Source organism: Opisthocomus hoazin, chromosome 26 (assembly GCF_030867145.1).
Source record: "Opisthocomus hoazin isolate bOpiHoa1 chromosome 26, bOpiHoa1.hap1, whole genome shotgun sequence".
Classification (NCBI taxonomy): Eukaryota; Metazoa; Chordata; class Aves; order Opisthocomiformes; family Opisthocomidae; genus Opisthocomus; species Opisthocomus hoazin.
The window spans coordinates 1,411,789-1,433,065 of NC_134439.1; the positions used below are offsets into that span (position 1 = coordinate 1,411,789).

Genomic DNA, 21,277 nt, shown 5'->3' on the forward strand with positions numbered 1-21,277 from the left:
CTTCCCTCTTCTAAATCTAATCAGTTAAAAGTTCAGGATGCAGCCTGGGGCCGCGGCTGCTGAACACCCTTCATTCCTGGGCTGCGAGAAGCAGAAGCGTGGCTTCACCTCTCCTGGGGAACAGCCACCCCTGCAAAAGCAAACGCTCGCCCCCGGCCCGGCGCAGAGCCTCCGTCACCGCTGCTGGAGGGACGGACCCGCAGCCAGCGAGCGCAGTGCGGCGTCCAGCACGCAGCAGAGCCGGGCACGGCGCAGAGCCGGGCATCCCCGGAGCATCGCTGGGAGCTGGGGGTGCTGGGAGCATCGCTGGGAGCTGGGGGTGCTGGGAGCATCACTGGGTGCCGGCGCTCGGGGGCTCAGGGCCCCGCAGCAGGAGAGGTGTCACCGCCAGCGAGGCCCCGGCTCTGAAACCTTGCCCCAGTGACACATCTTCCTCCACCGTGGCGAGGAAGAGCAGCCGTCCCCGGGCAGGCCAGCTGACGAACCGCCCGGCGCGGGCGGGCAGAGCACCCCGAAGTTAATAACGGAGATTTACAACGGGCTGGAACGGTGCGGAAGGAGGTCACGCTGCTAATTCCCCTGTTGCTGATCCCAGCAGATAAATCTACAGCACATCAGGAAACGAGTTACCCAGAGACGCGGCGCTAAAATGGTTGATTGTATTTCCTCGCCTAAGGAGGAGCGCTGGCGTTACCGCTGAGCTCCCCGTGCCCAGCGCTGCCGAGCGCTGGCTCCCAGCCCCCCGGCACGATCTTGCCCACAGCACCTTGCTGCTGGCGAGCAAAGAGCGAGATGAGAAAAATCCCTCCTTGGACATGAGCCGCCCGCGGCTGCCGTCCCCCGGCCTCCTCCTGTGCTCAGGAAGACCCCCCAAACCCTGCCGACACCCCGGCTCGGCCGCAGGCGCCTCCTGGAAGCAGTCACGCAGCCCTGGGTCTCTGCTCTTCCCCGTTCCCCGCGACAGCGGGTGAAACCCCCGGTGTCACTAACGGCTCACAGCCCGGGCGGGTTGGCCCGTCCCAGCCCCGGTCGTCTCCCCAAAGCTCACTGCAGGATTTTGTGACACGGGAGGGGACAGAGCTGGGGACGAGACCTGCTGGGACACCAGGCAGTGCTGGCGCTGCCAACAGCCCTCGACGGGGTCCCGGCGAGCAGCAGCCCGCGTTGGGGTCAGTCTCAGGCGACCTCCTGTGATGCCCTGGCCACGGGGCTGCCATCGCCCCCGGGGCCGGCTGCGGTTGTCCCCTCCCCGGCCAACTCAAGGCCCGGCGCGGCTTGAAGACCCCTGCCCGGAGTCGCTGGGGCTCAGCGTCACCCAGCCCAGCAGGGGGACACCAGCGGGACCCCGGGGAGGCACGGCCCCGTGGACCGGGTGGCAGCCGGGGCCGCCCATCCTGCTGCGTCCCCCAGCCCTCCCCAGCTGCTCCCGGGGCCGCAGGAGGAGGGTCCCCGGGGAGCGGGCTGGGCCGGGGGACGGCAGCCATCTGCTCGGGAGCCCGGGGTCTGCAGGCTGTCGTGGCCGTGCCGCGCTGCATCTGGAGACAGCCGAGTGACAAACGAGGTCAATGTCCCGCGAGCGGGAGCTGTCACTCTGCGTTAGGGCCCGGGTTTCACCCTCCGCAGCACCATGCTTCGGCACGCACCGCGCAGGGGAAGGTGCTGGTGACCCGGCACGGGGCCGCTGCGGGTGCCGTGGCCTTCGCGCGGACCCCAGGGACCGCAAGCACGGGGAAGGGCTTTTCCCTGCTGAGCGTCACGGTCCCTCCCGCGTCGCGGTCCCTTGCCACGGTGCGGTGGGGCAAGGAGCAGAGCAGGGCCCCGGCAAACCGCCCCGCAGGGTCCCAGCACGGCGTGGCCTGGGGACCGGCACCGTGGCAGTGACCTGAGCCGCGCTCGCAGGAGCCGAGCCGCAGGTGTTCGTTTACTGCAGGCAGAGGCAGCGTTACCGGAGGGACCGGCGTCGTGTTTCTGGAACCGGACACCCAGCAGAGCCGGACGAAGACACCCGCTGGCGCGGGCACCCATCGTCCTCCCTTGGCGGCCAGGGTGTCACAGGGGAGCGGGGCAGCCCCGGCACGGGGGACGCCACCCGCCTCGGCCCACGGCTGCGGTGGGAGCAGCGCCCGGTGCCCCCCGTGGACACACTCACCCCAGTGCACGCCGGCCACGGGCTCCAAAGTAAAAGCCAATTTTATTGTCGTATAAAGAACGTAAAAGGTCCCGAAATCAAACTCGTGTTGGGTCAGACCATCCTGGGCGCCCCGTGGGGCAGTGGCACCCAGGGCTGTGGTGCAGCCGGTCACGGTGACTCGGTCTGGTCCCCCCCAGCCGGGTGTTGGGGGTCGGAGCTCCCGTGGGGCTGCGGGCGCGGGGCAGGCCGGGGTGGGAGCTGGGCGGAGGCGTTTGTGCGTTGCAGAGCCCCGGTCTGCGCTGGGGCAGTAGGCACTTGGGGAAGGGCCCCGTCCCGCGGCTCCCGCCAGCACCGGGGCGCAGGCGGACGGGCAGCAGCCAGGGAGCAGAGCCCTGCCCGCGCCAAAACGCGCCGACGCACCGGGGGCCGGGGTCGGTGCCGGCAATCAGCCCCCGCGGCACCGGGGCAGCCGGAGCGGGGTCTGGCACGGCACGGAGGATGCTCAAGCAGCTTTGGTCGGTGCTCTTGGTGAATTAAGGCAACTTCGCTTCAGTTGGTTTAAAAAAGGGCAAAACCAGCAAACCCAGCTCCCGGCCACCAGACGCTGGGTGGGAAGAGGCTGGGTCTGCTCTGGCCTTGCTCTGAGTCACCGCTCGGCCCCTGCGTGCCCCAAGGTGGGCACCGACCCCCAACCGCGCCGGCCCCCGGCCCCGCGGCCTCGCCTCTGCCTCCCGACACCGGGAACGGGCAGCCCAGCACTGGCAGTGCCAGGAAGGGACTTTGGGGATGTGAGGGGAGATTCAGGCTCCTGCCAGCGGCGCGGGAGTGGGGAGAGGGCGGAGGGGCCGGGGCGGCTCCCCCCGTCCCCGCTTCCCGTCACAGTGACCGGTCGGCAGCCTCGGCAGTCCTGGAGCCGGAGGTGGGAGCTCTCCGGCGGCAGAGCGGAGCAGGCTGCTGAGGGGGGCTGCACCCACCTGCCTGGTCCCCGGGGAGCACCAAGGGGAAACCCGCTCCCCCCGATGCCCCGGCAGGGCCGGACCCACTGCCTGGGCCCCTCGGTTCCCCTCCAATAGCACCCACCTCCCTTCGTGGCCGCAGAGCGCTCAGACCACGGGAGCTCGTCTCCCATCTGCTTCTCACGCCCCGTTTCTGTCCCACAGGAACAGTGGGCTCCGAGGGGGCGGGTGCTGGGGGACCCCACCCATCACCCATCCCCGAGCAGGGACCCACACGCCCCTCACCCCACCTGGGCTGGGGGTGCCGGGAAAGGAGCGGAGACAGGAGATGGGGCAGCACCGTCCAGCACGGGCGCTGGAGCCGGGGCATCCCTGGACCCGCCTCGTGCCTTTCCCAACCCCTCCCGCCCTGCCCTTCGGCCCCCTGGGCTGCGGTCAGAGCCCGTGAGCCCCCCGGGGCATCGCCCTCACGGCCCCCCCGGGGCATCGCCCTCACGGCCGTACCGCCGCTCCCTGCTGCCCGGCCAGGCCCCGGCTGCCCCGTGCTGCCGGGAACAGCCGAGGGGCAGCCAGGGAGGGATCAAACCACGGATTTCGTTAACGCCCCAAGGGATCTCTGCCAAGGAAACATCAAAGTTTTACACGTCCGAATGTCCAGGTCGGTCGGAGCATCGGCCGCGTGCCGGGGGTGCTCAGGGTCCCTCCGGTCCCTCGTGGCGCGGACACCGCAGCCGCTCTGTGCTCATCGCCGATAACCGCCCCCGGCCGCTTCGCCCCTGGCCACACCAGAGCCAGACGCTGCCAGACGCCGCTTCCCCGAGGACAACAGGACAAATCCGTGACCGTTTCTGTGCAGCGACGGCGGCTGGCGACGGCTCCCCCAGTCACGGCAAACCCGCGGAGCGGCCGGTCCCCACCCTGCGGGACGCCGGTGCCTCACACCACGGTGCTGATGGTGGACGACTCCTCCGACCTCCGCTGCTTGCTGGGCAGGGACTTGAGGTACTCGAGGTGCCGCCGGGCGTCCTCCTGGTTCTGCCGCACGTAGTAGACCAGGTAGGAGATCACCATGGCGAACCAGCCGAACATGGTGACCAGCATGGCGATGTCCGTGGTCTTTTTGTACACGTTGCAGAAGTCCGTGTCGGCGATCACCTGCAGGAAAGCTTTGCCGACGTGCTCCTCCTGCGCGGAGGAGTCGCAGACGATGCCGCCTGAGGAGCCGGCCGCCAGGTCCACCGTGCGGATCAGCTCCTGCAGCCGACAGTCGCACAGCCAGGGGTTGTTGGAGAGGTTGACCTTGGCCTTCAGGTTGCTAAAGGCGTCTTTGCTGACCGACACCAGCCTGTTGGAAGACAAGTCCAGGGAGCGCAGGTGCTCTGCCAGGCCCCGGAAAGCCCCGCTCTCGACGCTGGTGATGGCGTTGTGGGACAGGTCCAGCTCCCGCAGCAGCGGCAGGTCCCGGAAGGCGTCGCGGGGCAGGAAGGGGATTCGGTTGGAGTCCAGGTAGAGCTTGTGGGTGTCATTGGGTATGTCTCCGGGGACCTCGGTCAGGTGAGCGTTGCTGCAGCGGAAGGTCTTCAGCCCCTCCTCCTCCGAGGGGTAGCAGCCCTTGGGGAACGCGGCGGCCGAGCGGAGGCAGGCCAGGAGGAGGAGGCTCTGCAGGAGCAGCCACATGGTCACCGAGCGGGGGACGACCCGCTCCGCCGCAGGCATGGTGCCGCGCTGGCTTTCTCACGCAGCCGCCGGCCCCGCGGCTCTCACCCGTGGTGGTTTCGGCTGGACTCGGCGCATCTGAGACGGAGACAGCAAGGGGACGGCGTCAGACCAGGGGTGCCGAGAGGCAGCACCGCTGCTGGGCCCGCTGCGAGCATCACGCCTGCCCCGGCGCAGCCTGGCCGGGGACGGGGACAGCCGACACAGCCCCCGCAGCCCCCTGCCATCAGCGGCCTCGCTCGGGGCTCCCGCACAGCAGGACTGGGCCCCCGGGGCCGAGCGAAGGCAGATCCACGTGCCGGCAGCTGGGCCGTAACAAGCGGAGAGGCTCGAGTTGAGCCAGCGGCGGGGGTGAGCTCCCACCCCGCCAAGGTCACCGGCGGCTTGGTGGCTCGCAGCAGGCCGATACGTCCCGCAGCGGCGGCCGGCCGGACGCGCCCGCGGGCGAGCCCTGGCTCCAGGGAAGCGGCCGTGGCAGGCAGCCCCCGGGGAGCGCGACGGGAAGCGTGTGGGCAGGGGCCAAGCAGGCTCCGGCTCCGCAGCCCCGCTCCGCAGCAGCACCGGGGCACATGCAGACGTGCGCTGGGCTTCTCCCTTCCGCAGGGCCCGGCAGGGTTGGCTGCCGGGGAGCCGCTGTCCCCTGCCTGGTGTCACCCTGGCCGCAGGGCCTGGCTGCCCACACCACCCTGTAACCATGGTCCCCATCCAGCCCTTTATTCCAGAGGGGAAAAACGTCAGCAGGAAAGAAACAAAAACAGAAAAAGGAAATTCACTGGAGCCGAGCGTGCCGCGGGTTCCCAGGGCGGTGGCACCAGATAAGGGCCGCGTCCGAGCCCCGCGAGCGCGCTGCCCGGCTCTCCCAGCCGTGGGGCTGCCACACGGAGGGACCCCAGCGCGTCCCAGGCAGCGCCGCGGCGGCAGAGCCATCGAGGCGGGATGCAGGGGCTCTCCCACCCCCCCGCCATGGGCAGAGGCAGCGGCACCACAGGGGCCCCCACGGCACCCCGCCCAGCAGAGCTCCCTGCTGCGGGACCCCCCCGGGCTGTGCCGCCCGCTGCTCCCACCACCCCCGGAGTAAACCCGCTCCCGGGTGCCAGCCGGGGCTCCGCAGCGGGGGGCAGGGGTGCCCACCCAAGGGTGGCCCTGGCAGCGCAGCCGGGACCCCAGCCCGGGCGAGCGCCCAGCTGCTGGGCACCACGGCACTGGAACACCCCAAGGTCGCCCCGCACCCCACGCTGCCAACCTGACCGGGCTCCTGGGGATGCCGGGGGGGACGGGAGGGCACCGGGACCCCCAGCCCCAGGCTGGCCCATCACCAGGGCGGGGAGCCCGGCCCCCCAAGCCCGCCAGAAGTCAAACGCTGCCCCTCGGGAAACCCACCGAGCCCAGCCGGGGGCCGGGAAAGGGGGGTGCTGCCGGGGGACCCCCGCGGGTGGGGGGCAGCTCCCGGGGGCTGCGACGGTACTGGCTACGGTGCCCCGGGCCAGGCAGCGCGGCGCGGGGAGGGCGGTTGCGGGGCCGGGGGCGGGCCGGGCTCCCCGCGCAGCCGGGGATGCCCGGGGTTCCCCCCCGCCCCGCTCCGGTGCCGCGGAGGGAAGCCCCGGTGCTTCCCCGGGGGAAGCTCGGCTCGGCGCGGCACAGCCGGGGACCCCCTCCCCTCCCCTCCGCCCTGCCCCCGGGGGGGTCCCGGTGCGGACTCACCTGCGGTGCGCGGCCCCGCGCCCCGGGCCGGAGCGGCCGCGCCCCGCGCAGCGCGGCGGGCCCGGAGCCGGCGGCGGGGGCCGGTGGGCGGGATCCTCCGGCCGGGCCTCCCCGGGGCTCCCCGCCCCCGGCCCGCCCCGCCGCGGGGGCCGCGCCGCGCCGAGCACCCCCGGCCCGCACCCGGGGTCCCCTCCCGCCTCCCGCCCCCGGGGGAGGCTCTGCCCCGGGACCGCGGCCCGCGGGGGGAACCGGGGACATCGGGCTCCCCCCGACTCCCGCCCCCCCGGCCTCGCAGCCCCGGTGCCCCCGGCCCGACCCGGCCCCCCGGGCGCTGGGCACCCCCGGCTGTGCCGCCACCGCACCCCGCCCCGCGCCCCCCCCGGCGGGGTCACGGTGCCCGCTCCCGCCCGCAGCCCCCCCGCCCCTGCCCGGCATCGCTTTACCCGGGGAAACCCGAGCCGCGGCGGGCCCCCAGCCCCCCCCCCGAGCTGCCGGGGCTCGCTGGGCTGGGGAGGGGGGGCTCGGTGCTGCGCGGGGCCCCCAGCCCCGGGACACCGGCGGGGCCGGCTCAGGACCATGGAGAGCGGCCGCCGTTACCGGGCCGGGCCCCGCTGCCCCCCCCTCCCCGCAGTCCGCCAGCCTCGGGGCTCGCCCCACCGGGAAACCGGGAGCCAGCCCGGCCGCCGCCCCCGCCGCCCGGTTCTCCTCCGGCTCGGTCATGGGAGCGGGACCCGGTGGGAGAGGCACCGGGAGAGGCTCCCCGGGACCCCCCCGCGCTGCCCGGGGAGGAGAGGGCGGGCGCCCAGCCCCGCACCCCGGGGTGCTGCAGCCGGCAGCGGTGCGAGGGGCTGCGCCGGGGCCGGGGGTCAGCGGGCAGGGCCGGCCCGGGGCACCCCAGCACCCTGGGACCCCCCCGTCAGGGTGCCCGGTCGCCGGGTCCCAGCCGCGTGCCTGCAGCGGGGCCTGCGGGAGCCGAGGGCCGAGGCAGCGGGCAGGGGGTCACACCAGCACCCGGGAGGCGGAGGGGGACCGCGGCAGCGGGTGGAGACCCCCGGGCGGGAGCAGCACCCCCACCACGGGGGTCCCACAGCCCCCAGCAGCCTCGAACCCCAGCACCGCAGTGCAGACCCTTCCTCGCTGCGGCCGTGGCAGGGGCGGCTAAAAATAGCCAGGCCCGGCTTCTCGCGGCCACCGCTGTGCTAAATATAGCCGGTATCGACCGGGAGCGGGACCGGGAGAGCGGGAGGGGGGCACGGCCCCCCAGCACGGCAGCGAGCGAGGCCTGGGAATCCGTACGGGAACAGCCCCGCCGAGCAGGGGGAAATACAGGTCCCCGCGCCACCGGCCTGTGCTGCGGAGGCGGCCGCAACCCCCCCGGGGAACCCCCCACCCCCGGTGCCGGGGTTCCCTGGGCGCGTGAATCCGGTGCGGGGAGCCCAGGGAGCGGGTGCTCCCCCCCTGCGCTCGGCCCGGCAGCGAGAGGCTGCCTGCCGCATCAGCGAGAGGGATTAATATTTATGGGCGTTTAAAAATAGCTGTCGCATTGTGCTTCCCCCTCACGCGCAGAGCCAGCGGGGCACGGGGAAGCTGCTAAATCCGATGTCACCGCGCCGAGGGAGCCGCTGGCTCGGGCAGAAGTGGGGATAAAAATAGAGCGCGGCGTGCGTGCGTGGCTCTCCTGCGCGGCAGGGCCAGCTCCCGCGGGATCCCCGGCCTGGCACCGCACGCCGGCATCCCGCACCTCGCCCGGCCGCTGAGGCCACGCCGGAGATAATCACAAAATCACAGAATGGTCAGGGTTGGCAGGGCCCTCTGTGGGTCACCCAGCCCAGCCCCCTGCCCAAGCAGGGTCACCCAGAGCAGGCTGCACAGCACCGCGGCCAGGCGGGGCTGGAATATCTCCAGAGAAGGAGACTCCCCAGCCTCCCTGGGCAGCCTGGGCCAGGGCTCCGGCACCCTCAGAGGGAAGAAGTTCTTCCTCGGGTTCAGCTGGAGCTTCCTCTGCTTCAGTTTGTGCCTGTTGCCCCTTGTCCTGTCGCTGGACACCACTGGAAAGAGTCTGGCCCTGTCCTCCTGACCCCCACCCTGCAGATATTTTGAGGCATTTCGAAGGTCCCCTCTCAGCCTTCTCTTCTCCAGGCTGAACAAGCCCAGCTCCCTCAGCCTCTCCTCGTAGGAGAGATGCTCCAGTCCCCTCCTCATCCTCATAGCCCTGCGCTGGACTCTCTCCAGTAGCTCCTCATCTTTCTTGAACTGGGGAGCCCAGCACTGGACACAGCACTGCAGATGGGGCCTCCCCAGGGCAGAGCGGAGGGGCAGGAGAACCTCCCTTGCTCTGCCGCCCACACTCAATGCACCCCAGGATCCCATCGGCCTTCTTGGCAGCCAGAACACGCTGCTGGCTCAGGGTCACCCTGTCGTCCCTCAGCACTCCCAGTCTCTCTCCGCAGAGCTGCTCTTCATCAGGTCCGCCCCAGCCTGTACTGGTGCATGGGGTGCCGCAGCACCCGTCGGTGGCCCTACGGCTGCGTTAACCACACACGTGCATGCGGTCCACCGTGCCTGAGGCCCGCCGGGAAGCAAGCCCGGGGCCCTGGCAGCTGCACGGTGCCAGAACGTGGCCCCTCAGCGCCCCCGGGCCTGGGGGTCTCCGTGCCCTCGCCGTGCCCAGCCGGCTCACAGCTGGTGCCGAGGCCGGGCGGATGCACACAGGGTGAGGATGCAGGGCTCAGCGTGGGAGCCCCATGGGGAGGCTGGGGCAGGGCCCCCCACCCCCCAGGGAGCACCGGGGGAACCCTCGGTTTCTTCAGGGCACTGCGAACCCCCCCGGGCCCGAACTGAAACCTCGCAGCTGGGCTTTGCTGAGCGCCCGGGGAGGGCTGCGAGCGGCTGAGCGAGGCCGTGGGCCGTGAGCAGGCCTGGCAGCGCTGCCCATGCGGCGTGGGCAGCCGGCGAGCACCATGCTGCGGGCTCCGCGCCCAGGGCCGGGGGTTCTGCTCGGCCCGGGACCCCAGCCCAGCTCCGGGCAGGGGGGGTTCGCAGCATGAAGCGGCTTCAGCGTTGGGCGATGGCTCTGCACCCCGTGCCGCTGCCGTCGCGCACCAGGCCCCGCACAGATGGCTGCATGCTCCGAGGGGCCGCGGCAGCACCGCACTACCGGCCGCGGCGGCAGTGCCAACAGCAGCGGGGCCAGCCAGGACCCCCCCCTCGGGACCCCAGCGCTGGCAGCCCCTTACCCCGCCTGGGCAGCCCCTCACCCTGCTGCCCGGCAGGGAAGAGGGAGAGAGGCAGCAGGGCCTGGCAGGGTCCGAGCCTCCCCCCAGCCCCGGGAGGGCAGCGCCGGAGTCCCGGGACCACCGGCCGCCAGCGCCTGAGCCCCGCGGCGGGGGAGCGGCCCCCCCCGGGCCCGCACCCCGATCCCCGTCCCTCCTCCCCGCGGCGGGCGCGGTGCTGGGCGCTGCCGGGACTACAGCTCCCGGCGTGCCGCGGCGAGGGGCGGGCCGGGCCCAGCTGCCCGCCGGGAGAGCAGCCGGGCCGGCGGGGAGCGCGACCGAGAGCCCCGGCCCCGCCGAGCCGAGCCGGGCCGGGCCGAGCCGGGCCGAGCAGCGGTGAGTGCGGGCCGGTGAGTGCGGGCCGGGCGGGCGGCTCTTCTCCGGCCTCCGCCGGTGGGCCCGGTGCCAGCCCGGAGCCCGGCAGGCCCAGGCGGGAGGCCCGAGCCCCCTCCCCGGGAGCAGCCGGCGGCCGAGCCCCGCTCCGGGCCCGGGGTGGGGGGGGAGGTGCCTCGCGTGGGCCCGACAGGAAAACGCCCAGAAAAGGAAAATAACCCAAAGCGGCTGCTGAGCTGGGGCCAGAAAGCTGCGGGGTTGGGGTGAGCGGGGCTGGGGGGGGCCGGGGCCGAGCCCCCGGTGCGGCTGCAGCAGCCCGCGGCCCGGCCAGGCAGGGCTTCCCCGCGGGAACGGCTGCGGGGGGGGGTCACGCATCGCCCCGAGCCCGCAGCCCCCCGCTCCTGCCCACTCTCCCGGGGCAGCCAGGCCGCGGTCCATCGGCCGGAGCGGGACGCGGCGCAGCGCTGCTGTGGTCCAGCCGCTCTCTCCCCGCTCCGGCGTCTCCGGACGCAGCCGTGCTGGCCACCGGCTTCGAGGGACTCGGCGCCCGGCTCCAAACCCTGGGGCCGTCTCGCAAAGGAGGGTTTGGAACATTTGTTTGCCTGGGAGATGGCGACTGCCGTCGCTGCCAGAGATAGGGATCGCGGCTCCGTGGGATCGCGGTCACCTGCGCTGTGGGAACACTGGCGAGGATCGGCCGAGATAAGCACCCAGCCCTCCTCCCCAGCTGACGTTTCTGCAACAGGCCGCAGCAGAACCGGGTGCCGGCCCGGGCTGCGGCCCCGGGCCACCGGGAAGAGCGATGCCGGGGTCGGAGCGCTGCTGACGGGACGGACGTGGTCACGCTCCTCTGGGGGCAAAACCAAAGGTGGGGAGGGGGCTGCGCCCCGGGGTGCTGGCGGCACAGCTGTGGTCGTCCTCCAGCAGCTGACAGGTGACAAAGCGAGCGGAGGACGGCCCGTGGGGGTTGGTTTCCCCTTTCCCTCGAAGCAGGGAGCCCCAGCTCGGAGCTCTCCCTGCGGACAGGCAGCTGGCACGGCGGGAAGCCGGGAACAGGACGCGAAGGAGCGGGTGGAGGAAGGGCTCGGCTCCGCCATCACCGCGTGCTGCTCGCCTCTGACCACAGCTGGGACTCGGATGGACGCCGTCCAGCGGCAGCGCAGTCCTGACCTTCACACTCCAGTCTGGTGAAACATTAAATGCTTTTCTGTCCCAAAAAACCACTGCACAAGCAGGAGAGCAGAGCTTCGCAGCCAGCTGTGCCGGGGAGGAGCTGGAGTTCCTCCCGCTGTTGTGTTTTGCCTTGTTTTTCCTGCAGGTGAACAAACCCCCAGTGTAAAATCAGAAAGTAAACAAGGTGGGATCTGGGCTGGGGGTAGGGATCGGAGCTCACGCTCCTCAGCCAGGCTTCTGCAACACCGCGCAGAGCTGTGTGTGCAATCTGGTGAGCACAGAGCTTGGGCAAGGGCTGCAGACACCAGTTCAGAAATGGAAAAGAGTCGCAGATGAAATATTTTTAAGGCGGGGAAGGGCAGAACTGGAGAAGCACACAGAATTATCCTCCTTGTGGGACCAAATGCTCGACATCTCCATACCTCTCGTGCAAGAATGGATTAACGTTTTGTACGTTCCAGCATTTCACCCGTCTGCTCCTCATTTTCACAAACAAGGAAACTGAGGCACAGGGAGCGGAACTGCGTCATGTACAGCTTCTAAGCTTGGCCCTTTGCCACCCAGCCGAAGGTTTGCAACTGCGCTCATTTGCAGAGGGGACCAAGTAGAAGTTGCCTACTAGTTTTTGCAAATTACACTCATGGTTGTCCTCCAATGGCAATTCCACCGTATCGCTACAGAGGCAGGGCGCACCTCTAGCTCTACGGCTTGCGGGAAGGTCTGCCAGCTTCCGCAGGCTTTGGCTCACAGCACCCTTTCAAGAACAGGGGGTCCCGAAGAGGCCACCTGGTCACCCCCCCGCTCCAAAGAGGGATCTGAATTTTTTTCCAGTGTTTATGAAACTTGGTGTTAGAGCCTCCAGCGAGCGCTTTCCGCAGGCAGTCCGTGCCGGCATCAGTCCTGCTGCATGATCGAGCTGCGCCGAGCCTCCGTCGTGCTGTTAATGCTGCTGCAAAATTGGTCTCCCATCTCAGCTATCTGCTGAGTGTTTCAGGACTATTCCTCACGCCTCTCTCCGGCGTTTTCTAGACTAAACAAACCCATTTCCTTCAATCCGTCCTTGCAGGTCATGTTTTTCCTACACCTCTGCTCATTCTCACCGCTCTCCCCTGGACTCCCTCCAGCTCCTCCCAGAACTGGACAGTAGTCTAGTTGAGGCCTTACCCGTATCGAGAATTATTCCCCATGTCTGGCAAACAGCTCTCTTGTTTATGCATTCCACAGCGGTGTTTACATTTTTTGTTGTTGTTACAACAATGTGACTTTTTTGACTCCTGTCACGCTTCACGGCAAGCCCTAGATTTCCTTCCGAAAGCCCTTCAGAACTGCACCGGACTCAGGATGGAGCTGCTCCCCCTGCTAGGACTGGAGTGCTCAACCCTGGCTCCGAGCCCTGCTTCCAGACCAGGCTTCAGGCTTTTCCCTGGAATATCCACTAGCCGATATCCTTTGACCCGGGAGACAAGTGACAAGAAAACGAGCGCTCCGCAGACCTGCAGCCTCTCTTCTGCTAACAGAAACCTTCTCCAGACGCAAGGTCCCCGACTGACACCTGGCTAGCAGAGGTAGGCGAGCTCTGTTCCGCTCACCCAGCAGCCCTGCCTCACCGAGTGACAGCCGCCTGTGCAGCTGAAAGAGGCTTGGAAGTCACAGCGAGCATCCCAGGAGCTGCGGAGTCAAGCGTTCGCTTTGTGTCCTAGCCCAGGGCAGGAAGAGGGGCCAGCGCCAGCTTCTGAAACAAGCCAGGCCCAGCGCTCTGCAAGGGAACTCGAACAGCTGGCAGCGACACAGAGTGTAATGTTGGATCTGGCTCGGACTCGCCTCCTGAGACCAAAGGCTGTGAGAGCTGGAGAGAACAGCAACGCCGTCTTCCAGCTGTGGGAACCAAAACGGCAAAAACACGAGGCTAGACGTCAGGAAACAGCCCTCACCCTGGGGTCCTCCGTCCAAGGAGGGACAGGCCATATTATCTAATGAAACTACACTTCCACGGGACACAAAGGTGATTGTACGCCAGAACTTCCCTGATCTCGGTGTAAAGATACTCAGCCTCACAGCAGTTCTGATTTGTCCTGTGATCCCTGGAAACCAGTAAACCAGAGCTCTGATCTTCCCAGAAAGCCTATAGGCTGACCGATACCTGCTGCTGCTGCCTGCGGCAGTCCAAAACGCCGCTCCGATACCCACGCTGTCCGTAGGGCACCACTCCACAGGCTTGCTCTGAGAGGATGACACTGTCTTGCTTCCTCGCCTTCCTGGCACTGTTCAGAAAAACGTCTCTCTCTATTCCTCCCGCGTGCAGCTGCTCTTGCCAGGTAGGGGAAGAGCCATCTCCTGCAGCTCTTGCTGCTGAAATATCCTCCCAAGGCACTTTTCCTTGCTATCTCTAACTTTTTACGTTCCTCAACAAGAATCTCATTCCTTCCCTGGGGGGGGATTTTTGTTACTTGTTTTTTTCTTCCCCCCCTCCATAATTCTTAAATTGGAAGGCAAAACATGTAAGCCAGACTAGCAAGCCTCTAGAGCTGTGCAGAACCCTGTTAATTTAGTTGAACTAATTAGGAGATCTGTTGATAGACAGCTGCCATGCCTTTACTCTGAAAATACTTGTGTTCTCTTTTTGAGTTTAGGGTACGCTGAATGCCTAAACATGCAAGAAGCTTCATGTGCTGAATGTTTCCATGACTAACACTGTGATGACGACTTAAAAAGCACTTAAAAGTATTCGTTTGAGTCTTGTCAGGCAATTGCGGGATTGAACCCTGACATCTTGGTTCCAGGAAAACATTTCAGCAGCTCACAAGCAGCTTCTGTCACAGGCAGGCTTCCCACATGTTATTCCCGAATCTCAACCGCTCCCGGATTTAGCTTCCTCTCAGAAATGTCAGCGCTACAAATCGAAATGAGGTGCAGAGAAGTGAACTGACTTGTGATTTTTATAGCAGGCAACAGATTTCAGGTCTGCTTAGCAGCAAGACGGTGCTCCACCCCCGTTGTGCCTACCTGAGCAATTCAGACGGAGGGTTACTGGGATCCGAGTACTGACCTGACTCTGCTTTAGTTTCAGGGCTGCCTGCTGGACACAAGAGCCAACATGAACGTGGGAACAGCACACAGTGAGGTGAACCCCAACACCCGTGTCATGAACAGCCGCGGCATCTGGCTATCCTACGTCCTCGGAATTGGCCTGCTGCACGTTGTACTCCTGAGCATCCCCTTCTTCAGCGTCCCCGTGGTTTGGACTCTTACCAACATCATTCACAACATGGTAAGGGAACAGTGTGGCTGGCTTGGCTTCCTGGGGCACGGAGAGGTGATCTCTCAGCACCAGCTGTTCTTTTGAGAGCAATCTCATAAGATTCTTGTTGAAACAATTCCTTTCCCTCTATTTCCAAAGACGTGGGGTGAGTTACTCAACCTCCACCCCTCAGACTGCACCTTTGCCTCTAGGTCGTATATTTAAATCCAGCCTAGGCACTGATGAGACAGCAAACATCTGGTGAGGCTGCTCAGAGGGGACACTGAATTCATTTGCCTGCAGGCTAAGTCCCCTTGTCATGCGCCCTTAACAGAGGAGTGGCTGCGACAAGCCACAGAAGCTGGCAGGACAGCTTTCACTTTGGTTGACACAATCTGAATTGGCCTCATCAGAGCTAAGAAAATAAGATTAAAACTCAAACTTTGTTCTGCTTAAAGGAAAAGATTAGTCCAGGAACAGATTCTCCCCTTCTAAGGATCAGGTAGAGTGCTGTGCTGGGGGTGCACAGGTAGGCACAGTCAACAGATGCACATTCTGGGGATGCAGGGCACCTGGGTTCCCGGTGATGCCAGAAGCTGCTGCACTTCTGTGCCTCCACCACCCCACTGCACAAGTCTTGGCCTGCTCGGGTCCTAGAGCTGAGGAGCAGACCCCTCAGCAGCCGTTCACCCTCAGGCATAGACAAAATACTTGAGAGATGCAGCAATCTATTTTATACCCTTTATTTTAAGTAACATCTCATCCCAAGAATATTCCAGAGACAAAAATGACGCCCTTACTGGGGACCCTCGTGCTCATGTTATTGATGTCTCCAGCAGACAAAAGCCCCACCAAACCACCAACTAGAGCTGCTCAGGGCTCAGTTCACAAGCTGCCTGCTTTTCATCCAGCTCCTTCCCCTTCTCTGGCAGCTTAAATGATTAGGTCCGGGGAATGGAAAGGAGTTTAAAGGCCAGCAATGGCTGTACTTAAAAGACACGCGATGTAGGCAGACACTTGCTGTTTATCTGTAACTTGGGTTCCACTTCAAGAGGGTAACTCGTAATCGGAGCGGTAGCAGACCCTGACTGCACACAGCTCTACCACCACTTCTTTAGAAAGCATTCAGCATTGCTGTTGCACGGCAGAGCAAGTCTGTGCTAATCTCCCAATCCCAGAGATCCGAGTGCTGTAATCTTGCCACCGCCTTCTTGGCTTACGCCCAGGAGCTGAACAGGAGGCCTCACGTGTAACAGCCAAGGCCGAGCTAGCCCTGGCTAGCAGCCTTCCTCCCAAACTCCGGCTGCTTCGTCAGCCGCTGCGAGTTGGAGCGCGTTCTCCAGCAGCAACAACGCATCCCTCTAGCGGAGCGGCACGCTGGTGCAGGCTCCCACAGCTGTGCTGGTCTTGCTGAACTTGAACAGTGCTGGTGGCGTGGCGAGGGGCATGGAGAACACTCTGCCTGCTTCACACTGCGTCTGTATTTGCTGCAGAGTATGTACATCTTCCTGCACACCGTGAAAGGAACTCCTTTTGAGACTCCGGACCAGGGGAAGGCTCGGCTGCTCACGCACTGGGAGCAGATGGACTATGGCGTGCAGTTCACGGCGTCGCGCAAGTTCCTGACCATCATGCCCATTGTCCTGTGAGTACCTCGGGGCAGCTGAGCTGTCTTGCGCGCCTGTACCCATCACCGCTTCTGCCGCACCTGCTGTCCTGGGAAACGAGAGCCCAGAGTGCTGTCATTCAGCTTCCCTCTCTCTCTGTTCCCCTCCTTTCCAGGTATTTTCTAACCAGCTTTTACACGAAGTATGACCGGATACACTTCATAATCAACACCATCTCCCTTATGAGCGTCCTGATCCCCAAACTGCCTCAATTTCATGGAGTCCGGATCTTTGGGATCAACAAGTACTGAATTGCGTGGCTGGAGCAAATGGAAGAGGAGCAGGGGAGAGGGGGGAGTTCCTTCTCTCTAGTCCTGTTTCTCCACCCCAGGCACACTGGGATATAATTTCACAGCGGCTGTTTAAATGCAGTATCCAATAGACACATACCGCATGCTGGATCCTCATGCCCAATAAATCTAAACAAGCTCCAGAGTAGAGTTTAGTGCAGAGCAGGATGCGCGACACTGGATTTCTTTTATTCCAGTGTCGTAAATAGATGCAGATACGCTGAGACTTCAAGGTACAACAAGGATGAACTCTGGGAACTTTTTCATCTACCCCAGACATTGAATGAAGAGAAGAGGGATGAGGGGAAAAGCTTTTAGTGCTGGTACTATTGCTGTGGTAAATGCACTTTAAAATACATTTCCCTTTCTGAAGCTAGGTGTTTTAAGCGATACGTGGGGGAAATCCAAAGGGATACCAGCCAGACTTTCCCAATACTTGATTGTTTTGGGGTTTGATTTCCATTTTTGAGTGGGGGAGTGGGAATAGGAAGAGAATGACAGATTTTTATTTTACAATCTTTTACACCACTGAGAAAGGAAGTTCTTTTACTAAAAACAGTACAGGAAGGAATGACCTGCAATTTGACAAAGCTTTCAGTTTTCTACGGTACCATTTGTGTGGTTCAGGGACAAAGTCAGTAGATCCTAAATCGTACTTGGGATTTTCAGCTTGTACCAGAATCTGTCTGGGTAACTGCTCCCCACCCCAAACTGCTAATTTTTAAGCACACGCCGAGTGCTCAGGCAGTACAGCATTTGGATTAAGGGCCGGGGTGCAGGTTATTTTAATGATTGACAACAAATGCCACTGAGCTACTTGGTACACGGAGGCTGCACGAGCATGGGAGAAGCCGAAGACTGATAGGTATAGGCCAAACGAGAGACGGACGGCTGCTTGCTATAATCACTTAGTGACTATAATTGGAATTTTTCTCCACAGTCCAACTCCTTGGTCTCTTCAGTCTGCGTATGTGTTACTGGGATTTGCCAGCGGACTCAGCTCCGTATCTGACTGAAGGCAAGCGAGTGGTTTGGTTTCTGGCTCACCTGGAAGCCTGTCACTCGGCTCCGCACCCAGGTCCTGCAGCAGCATCCCCCTGAGCTCTCAGGTGATCACTGGCAAGGGTGAGGGGGCTGCGGGAGAGCAATGCTAACGAGCAGCAGACTGAACTGACCAACAGAAGCATGCCATGGGGCTCTGAAGATAATAGATTATATAGTATAGGGACAAAATTGAGCCTTCTTCCCATAAAGTTATCACCTAAATAAAGTGGGGTTGCAGGTTTATATTTCCTGGCTGAGACCGCTTTCTACTGTGCAAAGCAATCGTTTTTTCTTTTGGGTTGTGTGCCGCATCAAATGTGGTTTTCCTCGTGCTTCCCCTGTAAACTCATGAAAGCCTGTATTTTTGTTGTCTTAGTGCTTATATTGTCTCACACTTTTGACAATGGTATAAACATTCTAAATATGCTATTTTTGTTCCTGCATTAGCCAAGTCTAGCTTTAGAGGTCATAGTGGATATTGTTGAGTTGTTTGATGGTCTGAGCATTGGACATGGATAAGGGAATTTCAGGTTTGCACAGAAGATCTAGTAGTACTCCATGCATAATTTTAGGCAAGCTGCTTTACTTCTCTATCTCAGACTTGCTATCAAACTGCTGCAGAGGAGGGAAAAACATTTAGTGTACCTCAGAGGGCTGCTGGAACGCATAGAGAATCATTACCTAGTATGTTTGAAAAGTGGAAATATTTTAAGTGAAAAGGAAGTTTTCAAGAAGGTGGAAAGAGAAGAGAATCTGGCTTGATACCCAAGTGCTGTTCTCCAGCGAGGGAGTCTGACAGATGTGCGATTTACTTGATGGGGGGGTTAAACCTTTGAACCACCATGACATAAGGACTGCTGCTTTAGTCAAGGTACTATATACCCTAAAGCCAATATACTCTTAAGCTACTAGACAATGACTTTTAGAAAAATATTGTTTTCAAAATAGAGTTATTTCATCAATCCGCTAAGTACCTTTGAAAGGACCGAGAAATCAACAGTGTCAATGCCTGGACTGCTTATGGGAAGGCCGATGCCCTCAGAGCTGTCGAGTCTGTCCTTAGCAGGATGGCTAAGGCTGTGGCTGTGAGGCAGACTGTACGTTGCTCAACAGATCTGAATGTCTGGCCACAGACACAACTTACATGCCGGGGTAAATCTCCAGCGGAAAGAAAACTATTTCTTTATTTTGGTAGAGTACGAGGGAAAAAGCATCAACTTTTTTGCAACAGAAACAGTCATTATAAGCTTAAAAACATTACTCCTATATAGACAAACATATACTGATTATTTCCAAGTATATGCATGTTTTGACATGTTTAGTACAAGTAGGGGTCAGCTCTTCTCGATGAAGTGCAGCACTTCAGACAGCTGCCTCGAAGGCCTTGGCATTACAACAGCTAAGGGTGTGTGCTGTTAACTGACACTATGGACATCTGATTCCGTTTTGTTAAATTAAAGATCAACTATAAAACAGAATGGAACTTCCCAAAAAAGCAGGTTTTAAAGCCTAAAGTCTAAAACTTGTTAGGAAAAGCCTTAATTATAATAGTAAGCTTTTCTGATTTACCTTGTTCACACAAATGATTAAAACAGCCATTACGCAGATGTGTGTTACATGGCAAGTGCAATTCTTTACAACCCAGGGATAGCATTTTTGCCACAGAATAACTGAAGTTAACTTGGGCTCAGACAGTTAATCCAATTAAGGGAAACAAATGAAAACTGGAGAAATATGGAAAGGAGTGGAGAGTTGAAGAAAAATTTCATGTTAATAAAGTGGTGTGTTAGGTATCTACAGAAGATTAATAATTACTTGAACAGTTATACATCTGATAGTAGCTTCCTTAAGATCCTGTCTTAAGGGTAGATATCAGAATTAATAAAAAATAGAAAAGAAACCGTAAGTTAATTGTAATTAAACCACAGTCAGAATTGCTGCTTGTTTGGTGTACCTGAGGTAGTTTTAAGTGAAAGGGGTTTGGGTGCTGCTGGTTGAGCCACCCACGTACAGCAGATGCGTGGCTCCTTCCTGGCAGCGTCACCCGATGAGCTTTCCACTTGGAAACCACCACTGCAGTGGTGTGGAAGTCACAGGCACAGTTCCAGGTCTCTTGGAACTCCGTACTGAGACCACTTCTGGTTTATTTGTGTTTGTTAAATTCATATAGAAGTGAGTTCAGCACTCGAAGGCTAATCCTGCGCACAGGATTCAAGAAGTTCAAGAACATATTCAGAACACCAACACTCTCATGGGGTAACTCATTTCTGAGAAAAGGGCGATCAGGGCAGCATGGACAGGATGAAGCATTTTCAGACATGTACGTGCAGCTAACACGGCAGCGATCCAAGGGTGAAGCCTACCTTTTGCGTGGAGAACCAGAACACAAGTGCGAAGACTCTCCATTCATTCGTTTGGATTGTAGACTTCTCTCCAAGTACCTGCAGGAAGGAGATAATTCATCATTATTTATTTTAAACGGGATTTTGATCACTTCACACTTGACAGGTATTGTACTGGCTTCCTGCATAGTGACGTGGGCAAACTGTCAGCTGGAGAATTCAAGGTGGGCTCCGCCCTGTGACTGAGAAACAATTACTGGATAAGTACTTAAAATGCTTTTCTTTTTTGTTCTGCAATGAACACCGAAGGAGAAAAGCTTTTGAAAACTACCACTTGACCCATTCCTCTGCTCCATCTTGTCCTGGGCAAAGCTTCTTCTAGGCCACTGTCAATACCAGGCGTGTATTCGCACAGTACGGCAGTCACTGCACAAGCCAGAAGACAAACAAGGACTAACAGTCTTGCGATTCGTTTAACACAGCTGACAATGTCATACAGTCCAACTGTTTCCACGGAAAAGCCTTTTAAAGAAGGAAGAAAAAAAAAAGAGAAAAGCCTGAGATCTGGGGCTACTTAATTCCCAAGTCTTTTTTTTAATCATTACTTTTGTTTGTTTGTTTTAATAGAAGCATGGTACTGGCCTTTGAAAAGGGGACAGCAGCTGGTTACCATTGTTGACACATTAATATTTCTCATTGTGACTTATGTTGCTTTATCATTGCCTATAATATCTTTTAAGCATGCAAGTGTTTGTGTATACGTATCCTCCTTGGATCAGTTTAAGTGAGCTAAATTAGTTGGGTTTTTTTAAATGAAACATTCTGACACTGTACATAGTTTTAGGATTTTTTTCCAGTAGCCCTTCTTTTTGCTGTGTATACAGAAGTCTCATGTAGACAACTTTCTAAAATAAAGTGAATATTTTTATTACTCCTTTGTACAGTACTCTAAGAGAAACTAATAAAGTAAGTATTCATGTAAAAACTTGTGTTTGGTTCCTTGGATGTTTACATGGACAGGTTTTGCTTTTAAACAAGCAAGGCAGATGAATACTGTACGGCAATTCCAAGCCCACCCAGTAATCAACTGCAGTGAAGCAAAGAGCTTGCAGCCCACTGCATGGATCCCTCAGCAGGGAGGCACACAAGCCCTCTGCTATAACAAGCCGTATAGCATGGAAACATGTGTGCATCTGGTCAACAAGTTAATAAAAGTGCCTCCAGAAACCTAACACTGTCCCCTTGCCTACGCCACACCTAATTAGTTAGCTCTCACAGGTTTAGTGAAATCCTAAACCAGAACACACTGTTCCTCATCCTAACAGATCAGAAGTATCAATGAAAACCAGAAGCCTACTAGAAATTAAATCTTATGGGAATGGTACACCTGTAGAACAAGTTCGAGTTCTCCACA

At 60.7% G+C, this 21,277-nt stretch overlaps 2 protein-coding genes across 4 annotated transcripts; one reads left to right on the forward strand and one right to left on the reverse strand.

Moving 5' to 3' along the window:
• Positions 1-2,172: 2,172 nt before the first annotated feature.
• Positions 2,173-6,568, reverse strand: LRRC3C (leucine rich repeat containing 3C). Its single transcript, XM_075443770.1, has 2 exons — positions 6,505-6,568; positions 2,173-4,881 (listed from the first exon to the last, which is right to left on the reverse strand). Exon 2 carries the CDS (start codon positions 4,801-4,803, stop codon positions 4,024-4,026), a length of 780 nt encoding a protein of 259 aa, XP_075299885.1. The 5' UTR covers positions 4,804-4,881; positions 6,505-6,568; the 3' UTR covers positions 2,173-4,023.
• Positions 6,569-10,014: 3,446 nt separating this feature from the next.
• ORMDL3 (ORMDL sphingolipid biosynthesis regulator 3) lies at positions 10,015-20,837 on the forward strand. 3 transcript variants are annotated; one of them, XM_075443774.1, is made up of 4 exons: positions 10,015-10,126; positions 14,344-14,550; positions 16,014-16,165; positions 16,303-20,837. In XM_075443774.1, exons 2-4 carry the CDS (start codon positions 14,377-14,379, stop codon positions 16,436-16,438), a joined length of 462 nt encoding a protein of 153 aa, XP_075299889.1. In that variant the 5' UTR covers positions 10,015-10,126; positions 14,344-14,376; the 3' UTR covers positions 16,439-20,837. The 3 variants fall into 3 exon arrangements, with proteins under 3 accessions (XP_075299889.1, XP_075299887.1, XP_075299888.1); XM_075443772.1 differs by having other exon boundaries at positions 10,015-10,112; XM_075443773.1 differs by lacking the exon at positions 10,015-10,126 and adding an exon at positions 12,112-13,284.
• Positions 20,838-21,277: the final 440 nt, after the last annotated feature.